The sequence below is a fragment of the Mesocricetus auratus genome, unplaced genomic scaffold (genome assembly GCF_017639785.1).
Source record: "Mesocricetus auratus isolate SY011 unplaced genomic scaffold, BCM_Maur_2.0 Super-Scaffold_6730, whole genome shotgun sequence".
NCBI lineage: Eukaryota > Metazoa > Chordata > Mammalia > Rodentia > Cricetidae > Mesocricetus > Mesocricetus auratus.
The window spans coordinates 12,556,333-12,571,666 of NW_024429184.1; the positions used below are offsets into that span (position 1 = coordinate 12,556,333).

General features: G+C 52.3%; 1 protein-coding gene across 1 annotated transcript in view; it reads left to right on the top strand.

Moving 5' to 3' along the window:
- The first annotated feature begins 617 nt into the window (after window positions 1-617).
- Window positions 618-15,334, top strand: part of Gabbr2 (gamma-aminobutyric acid type B receptor subunit 2) — a 360,155-nt gene continuing 345,438 nt past the window's right edge. Inside the window, exon 1 of the mRNA XM_040738666.1 lies at window positions 618-947. Within this exon, the coding sequence (XP_040594600.1) occupies window positions 633-947 (315 nt within the window). The 5' untranslated portion in view covers window positions 618-632. The remainder of the gene's footprint in view (window positions 948-15,334) is intronic.

Here is a 15,334-nt window from a genome sequence, read left to right on the forward strand (position 1 = left end):
CGCGATTCCCGAGACCTCGGTGCTCCGGAGCTCAGATTTCCCGACTGGGTCAGCCGGCCGCGACAGCCGGCGCGGCGCAGCGCCCCGGGCGCGAGTGTGCATGTGCCGGGAGCACGGCCCTCCCTGCGGCCGCCGCAGCGCCGGCGCCTCCCCCTTCCCCGGCGCGCACGGCCCGTCCCTGTCCCCGGAGGCGGCCCGAGCCGCCGCTCAGCAGCCTCGCTCTTCTCCCGCCGCCCTCCCTCCCCCGGCTGGGCTCCAGGGTCCGCTGGCCCGCGGCTCCGGGCCGGAGAGCGTTGCGATCGCGCACGGGGGCGGGAGGAGGCGGCCGGGTGCGGGGCGGCCGCGCTGGAGAGAGGCGCGCGGAGACTCGGCCCCCTCGGCGGCGCTCGCTCGCTCGCTCGCTGGCTCCCCGCCTCCCGCACTCCGCTCGCTCCCACCCCTTCCCGGCGTGATTGATCCGTCACGGGCGCCGCCGCCGCCGCGGCCGTTCTGAGAGAGCAGGAGCCGGAGCCGAATCGGGGCCCGTGCCGGCGCCATTGCGCGGGAGCCGCGGGCAGAGCTCGGCGCCGGGCGGCGGGCCGGGCCAGGCCATGCGGGCCGAGTGAGCTGGCGCCCGCAGCCCGCGGCGCGGCATGGCTTCCCCGCCGAGCTCTGGGCAGCCCCGGCCGCCGCCACCGCCGCCGCCCGCGCGCCTGCTGCTGCCCCTGCTGCTGTCGCTGCTGCTGTCGTTGGCTCCCGGGGCCTGGGGCTGGGCGCGGGGCGCCCCCCGGCCGCCGCCCAGCAGCCCGCCGCTCTCCATCATGGGCCTCATGCCGCTCACCAAGGAGGTGGCCAAGGGCAGCATCGGGCGCGGCGTGCTCCCCGCCGTGGAGCTAGCCATCGAGCAGATCCGCAACGAGTCACTCCTGCGCCCCTACTTCCTGGACCTGCGACTCTATGACACCGAGGTGAGTGTCCGGTTGCCCGTGCCGTCGGGCCTGGGGGCCGCGAGAAAGGGGCAGAGCCGCGATTGCCTGATTCTCGCTGGCCGAGGGCACCGCGGGCTGTGCCCACCAGTGTCCTACTGGGCTTGGCTGGTGCAGGTGGGATCCTGATCTGTGAGAACCTTCCACCCCTAGAGTGTGTGTGGGTGTGTGTGGAGTGGGGTCTCCTTTGACCAGAGGAGGAATAGAGACGGTAGCGGTTGGAGCCCCCACAAGGTCTGCGGTGGTTGTCCCTGTCCAGGTGCTGCTCCTAGGGTCGTGGGGTGCCAAGTGGGAAGAACAGGCGCATTGACTATAAACTGGGCCAGCCACAGCTGGACCGACTATGGGCCCTGTTCCCAGACCAAAAGAAAGCCTAGACGCTCTTGAAGGTCCAAAGGGCTCCGGGACCCTGGGGGCCCGAGCTCCGGGCAGAACTGGTCTTGTGGTGCGCGTCTGCAGCTCAGAGCTCGCGCGCTACGGGCAGCCTTGGGGCCGGGGGCTCTGCAGCGATGCTGTCCTAGCTTGAGCGGTTTGGGGAGACTCCCCTTCCCCCTCCCCGCCTCAGGTTAGTGGCTCCTAGAGTGGCCTGACAGGTCTTGCCCGGGTGGTCTGGCTGCGCTGGCACTTTTGTTCGGCAGCTGCAAGCACAGCAGAACAGGTGTACACTTGAGGCGTCCGAGTCGTGGAAGCCTTGACTTGGAGTGTGGGAGACTCCGGTCTCCTTCTCTGAGCAGAGATGGAGAACCAAAACCTTTCCATCCCAAGGCCCCTTCTCACTCCCTCTGTGTAGGTTTCCAAGAAGCCTCAGCTCAGACCTTGACTGCCCACCCTGAGGCTAGGACCAAGAGAGGGCCTGGAGGAGCGAACAGTAGCGCAAGGTCGGGTTTGCGAGTTTTTCCGGACCCAGGGAGCCCTTAAGCTTCGGTTGCAGCCTCGGGAGAGAGACGCGGCCTGAAGGGGGCAGTGATTTCCTTTGCCGTGAGCTCTGTTGGCGCCTCTTGCATTGCCCAGCACTGCCAAGATGCAGCTCTTGACCCTGGCTTCCAGGGCTCCCTGGGTCCGTCCATCCGTGCCTCTGCTGGAGCCCCGGGGACAGACCCCTCAGGGAAGGAGAATCCCGCTTTGTCAATGGTGGTGTAACCTGGGCTTGGCTTCCTCCCCTGCCTGACCCTTTTTTTTTGTAACCTCCGGAAAAGAGCAGAATGTAGATTGTATCTCATTCCCTGCCTCCCCCGCTTCACTGCTGCCTGCTGTTCTGCTCTGTAAATAAAAGGTGAAGGAGTCGGTGGCAGTTGGTGGCAGTGAGCAGGCTGCTGCAGGCAGAGAGGCGTCCTCTGCCTCGGGAAGAGGCACGCTGGGTGGCTGTACAGGGCTAACCGTGTGTGAAATCACTTTCCAATGACGTTCCTGGCGCCCTCTTTTTTTTTTTTGCCTGAGCATTTCAGGTTCTTTAGGGGTACTGACTGGCACACTCAAATCGAGAGCACTATTCATTTACCCAGAGGCGTGTCTCGGCACCCTTTCCTGTGGCGTCCACACACATTCTGAGAGGGACAAGGAGAGGCCAGTTCTTTGAATACAAAACATTTGCAGGCAGGGGCAGCCCTGCTTGCGTCTTGACTGTGTCTTGCAGAGTGTTTCAAACCGCTCCCTGAGAAGTTTCCGACCAGTCCACTTGTGATAGCAGAGATCCGGATGGGCGCTTGGTTTGCAGGGTGCGGGCCAAAGCTTTCATATTTTATTTTATTTTTTTAAGTGCATCTTGGCGGCTTTCTGAGTGAGATGGCCCAGAATCAAGAGGACCAGGCAGAGGCACTTCAGTTTGTGGGAACTTTTAGGAGCCAACAGGAGAGGAGGATGGGTGACAATTCCATCCTTGTGTCAGCTGGGCCTGACTTGGAGGTTTAGGTTATCCCCACCCTTACCCTGCACACCCATGACCTTGAACCAGGCGCCTAATGTCTCCAAATGCAAGTGTCCATCTCAAGAGCAGAGTGACTACACGTCTTCGGTCGGGTGGCTTCGGGGCTGACGGATGGGGGCAGTCTGCACTGCCGGCGCTCTGTCTGGCACGCCATAAGCACTCGATAAACGACTCTGCCTCCCTTCTGGCACTTTCTTTTGGTGTGACCCACCAGTAAGACACTATGCCTTTAGGTGGGATAACTCAGTCACTGCTAAAATATTCAGAATGCTTCTTACTCCTGCTTGGTTTCACAGTCTCTAAGAGAGTCAGGGAGGTCACTACCAGAAAAGGAAATTCTGGCTGACAGTCAATATGTCATCTCTTGCATGAGGTATTACATTTGGGAGAGTGCCCAGGGGCTATAATTACCCCCCCCCAAGTAAGCTCGCCTTTAACGTTTTCTCTGCATGAATGAAAAATCAGTGTGAGAACTTGCAGTGGATCCAGGGCAATGTGAAAGGCGTTTGACACTTCCGAGTGACACTTCGGTGGAGGGAGCGAGGGCTGTGTTTGTGGACTGTGAGAGCTGCATCCTCACTTGCTGGGCTGTCACTATTGTCCGGAGACTCAAAGGCAGGATGGGTGTGGTGGGCTGATCTTGCTTTGCCTTGACAGGTGATGTTAGTTATGGGCCTCAATGGCTAATGACTAAAGGAAGCCAGGCTGGACCTTGGTCCACACTTCCTGTAAAAAGGATGAAAGGCACAGGTTATCTGGGCTCAGAGGCCAGCCTGCCTCCTGCATGTGTTTATCTTGGTTGAGCCTCTCCTGTGATGAGAAAAACAGAACTTTCTGTTTTCCCTTTTGCAATTCTGGAGGTTAAACCCAGCCGCCAAAGGCTTTACCATTGATCTGTATCCCCAGCTCTCTTTCTGTGCTTTCATTTTGAGACAGAGTCTCCATAAGCCATCCAAGCTGGCCTTGAATTCATTCTGTAGCTCAGGCAGGCCTCAAACTTGTGTGGATCCACCAGCATCTGTAGTGACTGGTATTCCGAACCCAGCCTAGAAGTTTCAAGGCCTCTGTCAGTGCCATGTCCACAACAAGGAGGCATCACAACAGATCATTGGGCCGTCGGGCGTCTGCTTATTTGGTGTGGTATTGTGTCACTTCAGCCAACACTTGTTTGTGGATTCCGGGGGACTTGAACAACGAAGACACAAGCTGAGCACTGAAAGTGTAGACAAGAGGAAGTTGTAGAGAGGCTTCGAGCTCGCACCTGCAGATAAAGCTAGGGTAGCATTTGGAGAGTCAGATTCTTTGCTCTGAAAGCAGTCCAGATATGAACGTGAACTTTTAGATCACGTTTTAGATGGAAAGAATCTGAGTTCTTTGATAGCCACATTAGCAAAAGACAATAAAAGTCAAGAAATATGCCTAAAAATAATGGCTGTGGGTCTGATATAATTAGTTCTCATTTTTTAAAAAATTGTCAAATATAGAAAAGCATAAAGAAAATTGCCCATGATCACCTTTATAAAAATATTGCATCCAATAATTAGGATTATTTATCCCAGTTGTCAGTGTTTACTATGTTATGTACCTGAGATTTTTGTTTTCAGCTGACATTAGGTCATGTGCGTTTCCCATGTCTTCAAAACTATTTTATAAACATGATTTTTAGTGGCTGTATACTATTCTGGCCCATGCGCACAAATCCACCCCCCCACTCTCGCTGTTGGATTTCTGTTTTCTGACTTGTTACTATTAAAAAAAAACCAACAACTGTAATAGAACAAAGTCAAGTTCTGGAAATCAAAGGCGCATAACCCAAGCATGCAGCTAGCTCTGAGGAAACTCACTCTGACGATGCAGGGATTCAGCTTAGAAAGCCCAGCACAAACAAATGATTGACAAGCATGCTTTTTCCTTGAGCAGGTTTGCTAACTTCTCTTATGTGCTGTCCTGTTTTTTTTTTAAACGTGTGCAACAGAGCACATGTAGACATCAGAGGACAACTTAAGAGACTCGTCCGTCTCCTTCTCCTATGTGGGTCCCGGAGATTGAGCCCAGGTCACCAGGCTTTGTGACAAGTGTCCATTCCTAAGCCATCTCACTGGCCCCTGCGTTGTGTTTTACGGAGGATTCAAACAACTGTAGGCCGTGTCTGTGTTCCTCAGGAGCCTGGCCTCAGCTCTGCGGGTGTGCACTGTTTGAGCTCTAGCTTGAGAGGTGGCAGACAGAGGGCAGGACACAGCAGATAGAGGGAGAGCCTTTGTCATCTCCAGCTCAGGACAGAGCATCTGAGTGGATGGGGATGGCTACACAATTGAGGGACCTACTACACACTCAGGAATCACGCTTCCAAAAGACTGTAAACAGTATGTGAATTCTATCAATGCAGTTGTTAATACAAATAAAAACAGACAGATCTGAGCCTGACGACATAGACTATAATCCCAGTTACTCGGGAGGCTGTGGCAGGAAGATCGTTAAGTTCAGCTTGGATGACGGAGTGAATTCCAGACCAGCCCGAATAATTTAGTGAGACCTTGTCTCAAAACAAGTGTTTTTCCAGCATGTGTTAGGCTCTGGGTTCAATTCTGCTGGGAGAGGCGGAGGGATGAACTGAGCTGTTTTAGGTTAGGCTCACACTGAGTGGCTGTAGTCCCACTGACCAGCCTTTAGTAAGTGCCAGGCTTAAGACTCTTGTTGTAGAAACCCAAACTCTAGTGGTTCATAGCACTGAGAAAAACCTGGAGTAAGCTGTGTTCGGGTGTGGCTGTCTCCAGAGACACAGTGAGATCTTTAAAGATGCCTTCCTCTCTGGGTCTTGGCTCTGGTCCCTTTCTAGTTCACAGTGAGGCATGCTGTCCCGGGTGGTGGCAGATGGCCTCACACAGCTGCAGCTTTGCACACTCTCAGGAAATCCAGCATGAATAACGGTGTCTCCCAAATGTGCCAGCAAAGGTTCTAGGCTCATATTGTTGGCACAAATTTGGTCACGAGTTCATCCCCTAGCCAATCACACAGCATTGATGTGACAGGCCTGTGCTATGTACCAGTCTGCGGTGAAATCAGAGAGAGAGAGAGAGAGAGAGAGAGAGAGAGGGAGGGAGGGAGGGAGGGAGGGAGGGAGGGAGGGAGGGAGGGAGGGAGGGAGGGAGGGAGGGAGGGAGGGAGGGAGGGAGGGAGGGAGGGAGGGAGGGAGGGAGGGAGGAGGAGGAGGAGGAGGAGGTCAGCTCATCCAATCTCAGGAATACAAAGCAGAGAAGAAATTGGACCTACCCGGAAATCAGGGATGGATAAAGGGGTGTGGACATTAAGAGGGTAGGACAGTGGTATCCACATGTGTTCTTGGCAGCTCGGTCCCTGACAGAAAACAGGCAGGGATGGGACAGAGGTCAGGTTGGTGACCTCCCTCTGCACCTGCAGATGTGTTACCTGAGGCCAGGCATTATGGGAAGAAGGGCAGTCCAGGGCTGGGTGTGGCTGCCTTGAAGAAGGTTGGGCTGTGAGCAGCCGGGCTTTAGTGATCTGGTGGGAAAGCAGAGGCCGGCTGTGGATAGGGTAACCCTGGAGACCTGGGAACTGTTGTATCATTAACCGAGGGAGAAAGGCTGGGGTCTCAACAGGCCTGGAGAGGCAGATGCAATAGGGAGGGTAAGGAAAAGTGTGACCCATTGAGCTGAAGTTTCAAGGGCCTTGGAATCTCCATTGCATATTTCACTCAAAGTCTGTGTCTGTGTCAGAGGCCCTTCTTATTGACACTCATCCAAGAAGCAGCATACGGGATACAGGCTGTTTTCATGCTGTGTCAAGAAAAAACCCTCAGGAAGGCACTGTGCACTGGCATCTCATAAGTGAATTGGTTTTTAGTCACCTTTCTTGCAAGAATATGTGTGATTTCTTGTCCTTTGTCTTTGACCAGAATAGTTACTATCCTCTCCCTAAATTTAAAGGAATCTAGGAAATACAGAGGAGTACATGGATGTCCTGGACATTTGCCATTTAGGGTCTTTCAGGAAGATGATGCCAAGGGTAATTTATAGGTGTCAGAGAGCTCATGTTATACCTGTGAGAGGATAGACTTTGGGGCAAGGATAGAGAGGGCACAGATGGCAAGCCTGACCAAAGTAATGATGTTCTTGAATTGACATGTCTTTAGAAACATGTCACTCTGTACAATTAATATATGCTAAAAAAAAAAAGAAAGGTTCAGACCACGGCACTGTTCTGATACCCATGGGAAAAAAAGGAAGGTGAAAAAAAAAAGGAAGGTTCAGATCACGGCACTTTTCTGATGTCTATGGGAAGAGGAGGCATGGGAGGACAGTTGAGTGGGAGGAGTTTCAGATGCAGGAACCACTCACAGAAGTTTTGGACAGACCCGTGGGGAACTCTGGAGCCAAGGCTGTCCACTTCAGATGGGGGTTCCATCCTGGACCTGAAGAGTGGTTCCAGAATCTTCTTGGGAGGTTGCATGCTGATCTTGGGTTCCTGCAAAGGGGTTAAGCAGCACACCTGGCTGCTTCAACAAGAACTATTCCTGCCTTGGGGTCTTGATACCACACCCACTTGAAGGGGAGAACCTTCCACCAGGTTCTGGGTAAGGTTCTGTGACACAGTCCTCAATGAGAAGCAGGTACTGCCCTCGGGAGCTTGCTTTGTAACAGGCCTAAGCCATGATCCACCCACAACAGTCTGCAGGGGTTACAAAGGAACACCTTTTCCTGCTTGGCCATTGCCAGCTTGTCTGAGAGGCTGGTGAGATGCCTTCCCCTGGGTACTTGGCTGTCTAGGGATGCACAGGTGTGCCAGTCTGAGAGTATAGGAGGAGGAGTCCTAGAGAGGACCGGTGATCTGGGTCCTCTGTACCGTCAGTGGCTGACCTTGTTGGCAAGTCTTCTCTGCTCTCTGTGACCTGCAGCTTGGACTGAGCCTCTCTGAACCATCTTAGCACCAAAAGCTCCACATTTCCCCCAGGTGCTATCTCAGGCCTGGGTCTGTAGAATAGGAGCTCCAAAAATATCCACAGAACAAGCAAACAGGTCTACAAGCCTGATTCCAGCTCACTGTTCTAGGATTCAGGAGTGCCAGTGTAATAAGTGGGTGATGAGCTTTGGTGCCAGGCATTGGGGAAAGCTTCCTGATCATTCTTTACACATTCTTCAGGGGCCATGGGGAGAGAAAAGGGAATGTGTTGCATGTTCCACGGGGAATGACAGGCCAAGCAGATGCCACACTCCTCTTCCCTAAAGAACATGTGTAGCATCCTGTAATGCCTAGCCCAACCTAGGAGGGGAATCTTTCTGGGTTCTAGCGAAGTTCTCTGGGCTCGGTTTATTGGAACAATACTTCAAATAACTCAGGAGCTGGCTTGTGATACCCTGTGCACACTTTCAGAAACCACACTGAGCCAACAGAGGTGGCTCTGGTCCCAGGAGACACTGTAGGAATGAATCCAAGTCATCGGTCTGGGTGAGTCAGGTGGTCTTGTGCCAAGCCTGGACACCCCCTGAATAGCAAGACTTCTTCCAGGCGCCAAGCTTCTCTGTACATCTCTGTGGTCAGTACTGACTCAGGGACTGAGGGAGCAGGGTTAGACAGCCATCATCTCCCTGACGCTGCTGACGGATCTGGATCCCATTAAATAAGCAAATCTGTTAGGACCATGTGCCAACAAGAGCTGATTAGTTGTGAGATGATTTTGAAACAGAAGATTCTTGCCTAAGTAAAAGGTATGGCTACTGTGATCCCGTTTGGACAGACTGGGGGTTTGTTTTGCCAGTTTTTGCCTTCCTGCTGTTTTTAAATGTGCCGTGCTGCTGAAGGAGGAAGCGCCATTGTTGTCTGGAAAATTAGTAGATCCAAGGTGGAGCGATCCATCTTCATAGGTGCCTAGGGATGCCAGTTGCTGGCTAAAGCAAGACCCCTTCTCCCACCACTTAGCAAGCATCTCATGGGCCAGGGCTCTGATAAAAATCACACATTACTTCTGTTCCTGTGGGGGTCAGGAAGGGCACACAGAAAACAATATGGTTACACTCTGCTCAAGATCCACTTGACTTGGTTCAGAGGGAGCTGATTTCGACAGTAACAGCCACACTTATAATAATCACCTTCCCTGTATCATCCAAAGAAAACCTCCTTGCTTCTGGAGTTAGCCCTTCACCGAAGCATCTGTGAAAAGGCCCAGAATGGCTTCCACGACCTGACATCTCACTCTGTGACAGGTGATCAGAGTCCATGATGATGGCCTCTTGAAGCAGGATCAGAGGCCACCTTGACTTTGATGGGAGAACTGGTTCTCATTTCCCTGGTGTAACCTGGGGCCTAGTGGAGCCTTCTAGATCCTTGAGGGACTCTGGGGATTTTAGGAAGGTTAGTAAGCCCTCACAGAGCTCATGCCATTGTTATAAACCAAGGACAAGGAAGTGGGGAGATGTAGTTGCAGATGGTTAGATGCGAGAACGGGGTAAGGACACCCCTTTTCCTTGCACGTCTCGCTTGCTGGTACCAGGCAAGTGCTGCATCTGTCACTCACGGAGCTTCCAGTCTCATGAGGAGAGGTCTGTTCACAGATGAGATGAGCCAGGTGAAGAGACTTACTTCATGCATTCAGTCTCCAAGGAGCTGAGGTTTGCGCCGTGCACAGATGTCCACATACATCACTGTGTGTCATCGTGCAGCTGTCCCTCCACCACCCAACAAGGTCAGTTTTTTTTTTAGATAATAGGTGTAACACACGTTCTAATAGATCTTAATAATAAAAGCTTGGAGTCAGACATTAGGGGTGAAAGCTGAAAGACCAGAGAAGCAGAGCAGCCAGCCACTAGAGCTCTTACCTCTGTGAAAATCTCAGCCTGAAAAAGAGACCGAGTTCCTGTTTCCTTCCACCTATAATCCTCTCTCTACCCAGCCGCCTCACTTCCTGTCTGTCTGTACCTCCAGACCTCTATGGTTAGCTAGTGGCTAGCTCCACCCTCTGATCTTCAGGCAAACTTTATTTGTTAGAGTATAAGCAAGATATCACCACAGATAGGCTGTTTTCCCCAGTGAATTTCACCCCCAACTGCTCGTTCTCCCTCTAGTTCAGGTCTATCCCTCCCCCGACTGCCCAACCAGCCCACTCAGCCACACACCCTCAGCTCCACACTCTGAGCACACTTTGAGTGTATCTGTCTACACACCTGGTTCACATGCATCCTCTCTCTGTTCCCTTGCACCTGGAGAACTTGGCTGTTGGGGGGAACTTGTCACCTCCTGTTGTGCTGACGTCAGTGCCAGGGTTTGTGTCTATTAGACTCAGATCACCTCCAGGGTAAGGGCTGTGCCTCCTCTATATAACTGGGATCACTCTAGGGCCAAGGCCTGGGTGAGGATTGGGCATACATAGATGGACCCGAAACAGCCGGTCCTTAGACAGCCCATGGAGGAAGTCGGCAAGGGAAGGAGAATGGCCAAGGCTGTCTCTTACTGTCCTCTGCACACCAGCATCAGTACCACTGCTTACAGGGTCTCCCTGCTTTATACCCTGCAGTGATGTGCTGTTCCGGGGCCGGCAACAGGACTTCCCCTTGGCTATGGAGATCAGCCCTGTCAACTCCCCGAGCCAAGGCACAGCACCCTCCCCGTCTTCCTCTGGGACCAGCTATGTGGTCCTTTTGCCCCCTGAGAGAACACGCTCCCTCTCGCACAGGGCCTTTGCACAAGCTGCCGCTGCCGGCAATGCCTCAGCCACTTTTCTGCCTCCGTTGGGAACTAGAGTGAATGTGCTTCTTCTGTTCTGACTTGGAAAGACCTGCACATCGTGGCTCTTCTAAGAACTATGGCTGTTCCTTTCCAGTGAGTGTACAGTTGCCATTTGATAGCTGTTGGAAAGTCAATCAATGCTGGTCTGTCTGTCTTTGTTCTTCCAGAGGGTGAGAACTGGTCTGGTCTGTCCTAGCTCCCTAGAGTGTCCGGCATAGTTTTCAGCACACAAAAGGTCTCAGTAAACACTTGCAGAATGAGTGAGGACCAGCTGAAGGACTGGAGGGAGGCCGATCAAGAAGTTTATAATGGCTTGCTAGTGTGCCGGCCAGTGTGGGAAGATATTCAGAATCGGGCAACACATGTAGCCTGCACTGCCTGATCCCTGAGCCTCTGTGTTCCGTCTGGGGATGAAACGCTCAGGGACCCTTCATTGAGGGGTTGAGCCTAGGGGCCTGCATCCCAGAGTCAGCCACTAACTTTCAGTGTGAGCAGTTGATTGTAATGCATGTGAAAACGTAAGCTGCTGCAGTGCTACAGTTCTCATTCGGTGAGGCTGTGTTTGAGGCGGGTGGGGAGGCTGTGACCTGAGTCTGGACGTTTTGGTTGGAGGTATTTCCAGTTGAAATTGCTCGAGGGACTCTGGAAGCTAGTGGTGACTCCTGCCTGGGATTGGAGTCTACCAGCTCCAGCGAGGCCGCTGTGTCTCTGTCTGGTTGAGACCTGTTGCTGTCTCCTACTCCCCTCACCCCTAGCTGAGCGCTTGCCCAGCCCACAAAGGCAGGCCTGCACCTGTTTCCCACCTGAGGGGTCCCAGCACCCAGGTCCGAGCCTGCAGGTGGCCAGGGACATTTGTGTATTATTGAAGCCTCTGGGCACCTAGCATGGCCCTTGGCACGCTGTTGGTGTTGAGAAAATGTGTTCTGTGTAAGTAGTGTTAAATACATTGTTAAAGCAACACTTTGGGATAAAATGGAGAAGGGGTTAGGAGGTGCTCATTGAGGAGCAGATTGTTGGGACTGAATGCTGGATCTAAGGCCAGAGACAGATGATCTGCTGCCCTGGCTGAGGTAGACACATTTCTTAAGCATCCAGAGGCAAACCATTTAGTTAGAAGTAGGGTAGTTCAGTGGACAGCGTTCTGGATGTGCTGAGAGTCTCCTGACCCATTGTTCTCTGGTGGTGATGGTCTTGAACTAGTCACTGGGCTTCTCTATGCTTTGAGTCCATCGTCTGTAAAAGGGAAATAGTTATGCTGTCCTAGTTCTTCGTGGAGCTGCCATTGTAGAGGAGGGGGTGGGTGGGCACAAAGGCTATCACACCTGTAATCCCAGTTCTTAGCGGGTCGAGGCAGGAGGATGTCAGGAGTTTGAAGTCAGTGTGAACAGCAGAGAAAGACTGTCTCCATCAAAACAATTGAAAACAAACAAAAAATCCAAATAAGAAAGGCTTCAGAGCTGGAGAGATGGGTCGGGGACTGCTTTTGCAAAGAACTCAGGTTTGTTTCCTGGTGCTCACAAGCTCACAGCCAACTCCAGTTTCCATGGATATGATGGCCTTTTCTGGGCACTGTACATACGTGGTACACGTATGTACCCATAGGCAAAACACCCATATACATATTAAATAAAAACACTAAATAATTTTATTTATTTGTTTAGTTAGTTTTTTTTTTTTGAGACAGAGTTTCTAGGTGTAATCCTGGTTGTCCTGGAACTCACTCTGTAGTTGCAGCTGGCCTCAAACTCAGAGATCTGCCTGCCTCTATTTCTTAAGTGCTGCAATGCTGAATAATTAGAGAGTTGTAAGGAATCACAGCCGTAAGATGCACCCGAATTATCTACAAAGACTGACTGACTTGGCATTCTCTCAGAATCACTAGGTATTTCAAACCTGTTTTTGTTTTGTTCTGTTTAAGACAGGATCTGGCCATATAGCCCTGAACGATGTGTAACTTCCTGTGTAGACCAGGCTAGCCTTAAACATGCAGCAGTCCTCCCGTCTCTGTCTTCTGAGCGCTTGAATTGCAGGTGTGTACCACCACACCTAGCGTAGCATCCAGAAGCGCCTTTATAAAAGATCCAGGGATGCCAGGAGCACTCAAGTTGCACGTGCCGTTGGCTTCAGTGCTGCTCGGTATGTTGTGCTGTGGGCTCAGCTCCCGCCCGAAGCGTGGGAGAAGAGGCTGGTAGAACATTTCCCCTGAAGGGGCACACGGAAGGGCCGTGAGTGCACAGGGGAGAGGTGACTCCAGCAGGTGACCTGTGAGCTGGTCTTGAAGGACAGCAGCCACAGACCTATTTGAGGCAGGAACTAGTGAGCCAAGGTCAGGAGGAAGGACTTCAGGGAACTAATGTGAGGGCCATTCAGGTGGCTGCACCTAGGGACGATCTGTGGGAATGACCTAGAAGGCCATTGTCCTTGGGCCACGGGCCTAGAAAGCACATTTTTAACCAGTCAGGGCTCACCTAGGGCTTCCTCTCTGTCCTGGTTTCCAGACAGTGTTGGCAGCAAAGAGGCTTCCGGCTGGGACATACACCCTCAACGTCAAGCTGAGCAAGTAACCTTCAGGAACATTACAAAGCTTAGGGGGCAAGGGAAGAAGGATGGGTCAGACAGACTTGGGATTGGGCCCAGACTCTACCCACTGTGTTTGTGAACATCCCCTGTGACTTGCAAACCCTGCGACTTACTCAGCCTGCTCTCCTATCTAACAGCAGGGGAATGAATGTTTATTGAGAGACTAGGAGGGCCGGATCCAGGCACAAGCAGCCATGCCTGAAGATACTGAATGGGTGCAGGTCCAGCTTTGTTTGATATAGAGAGTCTGCCAGGGGAACATTCTAATTTGAACAACGGAAAAATGACTCAGGGCCTGAAGAGGGCCCAGGAGTGATGTTAAGCTTACTCGAAGTTGGGTCTGTAGGTGGACAGAATGGAGGTAATGAGCTTCACACTTCTCTTAATGGCTTTCTTGATGAAGGAAGCAAGGGAGCATGGCCCAGGCTGGAGTAAATGTGGACAAAAGCCATGGGAAGACAGGTTGCCGGGCCTGGCTGTGCGTCTGAAGGCAGAGGCTGGTGCTGACTTCCGGACTGCTCCTCCTGTGGGGCTGCTGGGAGGCCAGGCTGGCATCACAGAGAAGGCCTCCCTCAGAGATGGGGGGGCACACACTGCGCCTGTCCCCTGCACCTGTCCCTGTTAGCATGGGTGTGGTGGATATCCTCTCCCATGACCCCTCTGTGGGAGCAGAGCCTGGGCTTAGAGACAGCATAGCCACTGGGGCCCGCTGTCATTTTGGATTCTTATGATTAATCAGCCCGCCTGGGAAGGATGGAGCCCTGGCTTTCCAGCTGGGGCGACGGATGGTTTTGCTTTTGAGAACTGCCAGGTTCCGGCCCTGTTACAGCCTGACTCAGATTACTTCTTCTCTGGGCAGAGAATGATGAGCCGTTTGGAAAATGCATTTGGAAGGAAGAGATTCTGAGCCCAGCAATACAGTGGTTCTCACACAGCACTGATAAAGAAGCTGATGGATAAAGACTAAATTGGATTTTTACCAAAAAAGACTCGGTGCTGGGTGTTGATTGGAAGAGAGTTATAAGGCTGAGGGGGGCTGTGGGGAAAGCAGGACTGTGTTCAGAACCCAGGCCCGGGGCTGGAAACGCTTGGTCCCAGGCTCTACTTTTGGTGTTTTTTTGTTTGTTTGTTTGTTTGTCTGTTTCCATAATTGTAAAAGGGAAAGGCAGTTTCTACATGATTATTTTCTCCAACTTTGGGGATGGACCCTAGACCTCATTCATGGTGGGCAAATAGTTTACCACTGAGCTGTAGCCTTATCTAACTTCAAAAACAAACAAAAAGCATTCAAAATTTTGAAACAGGTCTCACTATGTTGCACCAATTGGCCTTGAATTTGTGATGCTACTGCCTTATCACCCCTAAGTAGCTGGGACTTCAGGCCCGACTACCATGCCTGGTTCCAGGTTATCGCCTGCTTCACTGGGGTAGCGACCCAGAGAGCCTCTCATGACGAAAGCCAGGATTCAGCACCTTTGTTGGACTCCGCCGTGGCAGCACCCACCACTGGGAGAGGCAGGGACCCCACAAGCCACAGGAGAAACAGTGCAGTGGAGATAACAGAGCCTGAGTAGGGCTCGTTTCAGTCTGAAGAAGAAATAGGGCAGGAGATGTCAAGATCGAGCCATCTATTCTTGTTTCTAAGTGGGAATTTACTTTCTAAGGAAGAAAATGGGCAGTTGGAGTCTTTCATCCCATAAAAGGCAGAAGTCAGGAGTCAGCACAGATTCAAGGCCCAACAGAACAAACAAATGCTGCATCCTGGGGGCTCCAGGGTGGCTCAGATGTATGAGTAGGCTGTTTAGCAGGGGGACGGGGCACACCCCTGACCCAGCTGCTTAGGAGGCTGAAACAAGAGGCTCAAGCCTGGTCAGCCTGGTCTATTTTGAGAAACCTTTCTCAAAACAGCAAGTAAGCAAGCACACCAAACGGAAGTTTTTAGGAGTTTAAGACCTTTGGTGACTGACTCTAATTGGATAGTGCATTCTGAGTGGTACCTGAAACCCTAGCATCTTGAGTCTTGGAGAGGAGCTACCTCGGATCATGAGACTGAAGGAAGTGATCTCGCCCCTCTGTAGGCTGTCTCTGGTACAAGTCTTCTTGCTTGAAGCCAAACACTATCCCCCAG